This window comes from Brassica oleracea, chromosome C6 (genome assembly GCF_000695525.1).
Source record: "Brassica oleracea var. oleracea cultivar TO1000 chromosome C6, BOL, whole genome shotgun sequence".
NCBI classification, from domain to species: domain Eukaryota; kingdom Viridiplantae; phylum Streptophyta; class Magnoliopsida; order Brassicales; family Brassicaceae; genus Brassica; species Brassica oleracea.
Window position 1 is genome coordinate 23,118,127 of NC_027753.1, and position 3,099 is coordinate 23,121,225.

General features: G+C 34.5%; 1 protein-coding gene across 1 annotated transcript; it reads left to right on the forward strand.

Annotated features, from left to right (window-relative positions):
- Positions 1–1,631: 1,631 nt before the first annotated feature.
- On the forward strand, positions 1,632–3,099 carry LOC106299476 (myb-related protein 308-like). The gene is made up of 4 exons (XM_013735564.1): positions 1,632–1,708; positions 1,834–1,980; positions 2,305–2,434; positions 2,507–3,099. The coding sequence occupies exons 2-4, from the start codon at positions 1,848–1,850 to the stop codon at positions 3,090–3,092; spliced, it is 849 nt and encodes a 282-aa protein (XP_013591018.1). The 5' UTR covers positions 1,632–1,708; positions 1,834–1,847; the 3' UTR covers positions 3,093–3,099.

Sequence of the window (3,099 nt, forward strand, 5' to 3'; positions counted from 1 at the left end):
TTTTTCCCTGTTGGGTTCTATACTTTTATCTAGTGAAAGCTGCACTTCTTATTGTTTCCTTAGTTGTTATCCGTTGAGAATTTAGTTTTCAAGATATTTTTTGTTTTTGGTTTGCTTGTTTTTACAATATAACTCATGTGATTCAGATTCCTGTGGAGATGTCTCGTTATTTGATGAATAGATAAGTCGCATTTAATTCTTTCATGTAAATAAACATCTACTCCCTCCGTTCTCAAAAGTAAAATATTTTAAATTTTTTATTTGTTCCACAAAGATAGATTTTTTATATGCTTAAAGGATTTTTTATATTTTTAAAAAATATTTAATGAAAATATTTGAATTGATCAAATTTTATTGGTGAAAAATTATTGAAAAGTGTATAATAAAATAAAAAAATAAATTATAAATATTTACTAAATTTTTAATAAACGTAAATATTTTAGAAAATCTTACTTTCGGGAATATGTTTGTATGAAACTACGGCTTTGACTTGTAGCTGACCACATTCATGGGGATAATAAATGGAACCCCACCTATTGTCTGCAAGGTCATGACCAAACAGTATCTTCTTTTTCTTTGACTCTTTGTGATCCCTAAGCCTAGGCAACTTGACCGTGTCGACTCTCTGCTGGCCCATTGTGGATTCTGTAAATTTTAGTAGTAATAAACAACTAGTAATAGTAAGAAGCTCAAGCACGTATAACTTATCACACAAAAATTACATAATAGTAAAGAAAGAATATGTATATATATATGGCCATTGTTCACTATTATTTATTAACATCATGAGCGTTTTCATTTTTTTCAAGTTAGAGCATATTTATTGTAGATCTTTTAGGTTGGGTTCTCTTAGCGTAATATAAGATACGGTGTCTTATCTTTTAACTAGAAAACTAAAACATGTCTCTTATATCTCTTATTTAAGAGACGTCTCTTAGTTTTTTTAGTTAAAAGTTAAGATACCGTATGTTATATTATGATAAAAGACCCAACCTAATAGATCCAGAACAAACATGCTCTTATACTCCTTGTTTGTCGCATCAAACTTCTTTTCCTTGGGCTCTAAAGTCTACAAGAGTCAAGACTACAAGTCCCTGTCGTCTCCATTACTTCCACTTCTGCTCCTTTCTTTACTAACTTTAATTATTTTTCTAAGAAAAATGACAATAAATGTTGCTCTCTTTTTCATTTCCTGTTTCTTGCAAATTGAAAACCTGAGAAATCCCTAGCCCACTTCTTTACTTTGCCTTAGCTGTATTCTACAACCCTAACGAGGGTACTACTAGTATCTATATCATATTCACACCTTCATTGTTATCAATCAAAATCTCAAAGCTCTACTTGATATCTTGCATCTTGGAAAAATGTTTTGTTTTTTGAACAACCTGCTGTTGCTTTCACAAACATTAAATACACAATGCCGTAAATGTTGTACAAAAATTGCGTGTAATAAATGGCCAGGGCCGGCTCGAAGCTCGCTGATCGTCCTTATTTGCTTCTCTATTCCCATACACACAATCGTATTTATTTCCTCTTTTCGTATTCCTCATTTTATTTATATCATCTATATATAAAGAACCCTTCCTTTGGCTTTTTGTTTCATCTTTACGACATTAAAAACCAGACTAGAGCAAACACACATTAATAGTTTTACCTTTTTTCTCTAAAATTCTCACTTTGATCCTATCTTCCCCTTTTTCACTTGGAGGTTTGTCTGTCTATTCTATGAATTTACAACTTTTATTATACGATCATGAAAAGTTTTCATTCTCTGTGTGTTCGTCTTCTTCTTTAAGCTTCAGAACTTATAAAGGGTTTTCGTTATTTTGCTAGGCGAGGTGAGCAAAATGGGAAGAAAGCCTTGCTGTGACAAGAAAGGTTTAAAGAAAGGTCCATGGACTCCTGAAGAAGATGAGATTCTTGTTGAATATATCAATAAAAACAGCCATGGAAACTGGAGATTACTTCCAAAGAAAGCTGGTAAATCTCACATTCTTCCCTCTTTCGGTCTTTTGTTTGATTCTCGAGACAGTTAAAAAAAACATACTTTCCAGCTTATTCCTTCAGCCTCAAGCACTGCTAGGGTTCTTGATAGTTTTTTTTTGGGCTTATTTGCCAAATAACCAAAAAAAAATGGAAAATTAGATTTTAGCAGAGAGAGTAGAGAGATAGGAAGAGAAAGTAGGAGACAGAGGGGAGTTTTAGTTAGTTAGTGTATTTTTGTTTTTTTTTGTTGTATATAGGATGCAATTTCCCTTTTTTTATAAAAAAAATAGGGTTCTTGATAGTTTTCATCTTTATTAGGTTTACTACGCTGTGGAAAGAGTTGTAGATTGAGATGGACGAACTATCTAAGACCAGACATAAAGAGAGGTCCATTCACTCCCCAGGAGGAGAAACTCGTTGTCCAACTTCACGCCATTCTTGGCAACAGGTTGCTTCTACATTGTCTTATAAAACTCGGTTTCTCGTTGTTTGAATCCTCTCTTTTTGTCTTTGGGGTTAGGTGGGCTGCTATAGCAGCACAGCTTCCAGGGAGAACAGATAACGAGATCAAGAACTTATGGAACACTCACTTGAAGAAACGTATGCTAAGTATGGGTCTTGATCCCAAAACCCACGAGCCGTTACCTTCACATGGGTTAGCCAAACAAGCTTCAGCTTCACAAACAACTCGCCACATGGCTCAATGGGAAAGTGCTAGGCTCGAAGCTGAGGCAAGACTCTCTAGAGAGTCAATACTTTTTAATCCTTCTTGTGAAGTGAAATATGAATGTGATCACTTCTTACGCATATGGAACTCAGAGATTGGTGAATCTTTCAAAAACCTTACTACTACAAGTCAAAGCCCTTGCTCGAGGACAACATCTTCCTCATCTGCACTTGTAGGGAAAGAGACTGTTATGGGGATTAATCATGGCTCTGGCTCTTCTTCTCCATGTTCGAACAATGTTCAAGATGTTTCATCAGACTCTGCTCTTCAGCTTCTACTTGATTTCCCAATAAGTGATGATGATATGAGCTTCTTGGAAGAGAACATTGGTAGTAGCTACACAGAGTCACACGTTGGTGTTTCTATCAATGGTTTCTAAATTCTAA

What these genes read in the sequence shown, in the direction of transcription:
- LOC106299476 (XM_013735564.1), top strand. Translation starts at nt 1,848, where the DNA reads ATGGGAAGAAAGCCTTGCTGTGACAAGAAAGGTTTAAAGAAAGGTCCA. An exon ending in ATTACTTCCAAAGAAAGCTG is followed by an intron (nt 1,981 to 2,304) that starts GTAAATCTCACA and finishes CATCTTTATTAG; the next exon opens with GTTTACTACGCTGTGGAAAG. An exon ending in CACGCCATTCTTGGCAACAG is followed by an intron (nt 2,435 to 2,506) that starts GTTGCTTCTACA and finishes CTTTGGGGTTAG; the next exon opens with GTGGGCTGCTATAGCAGCAC.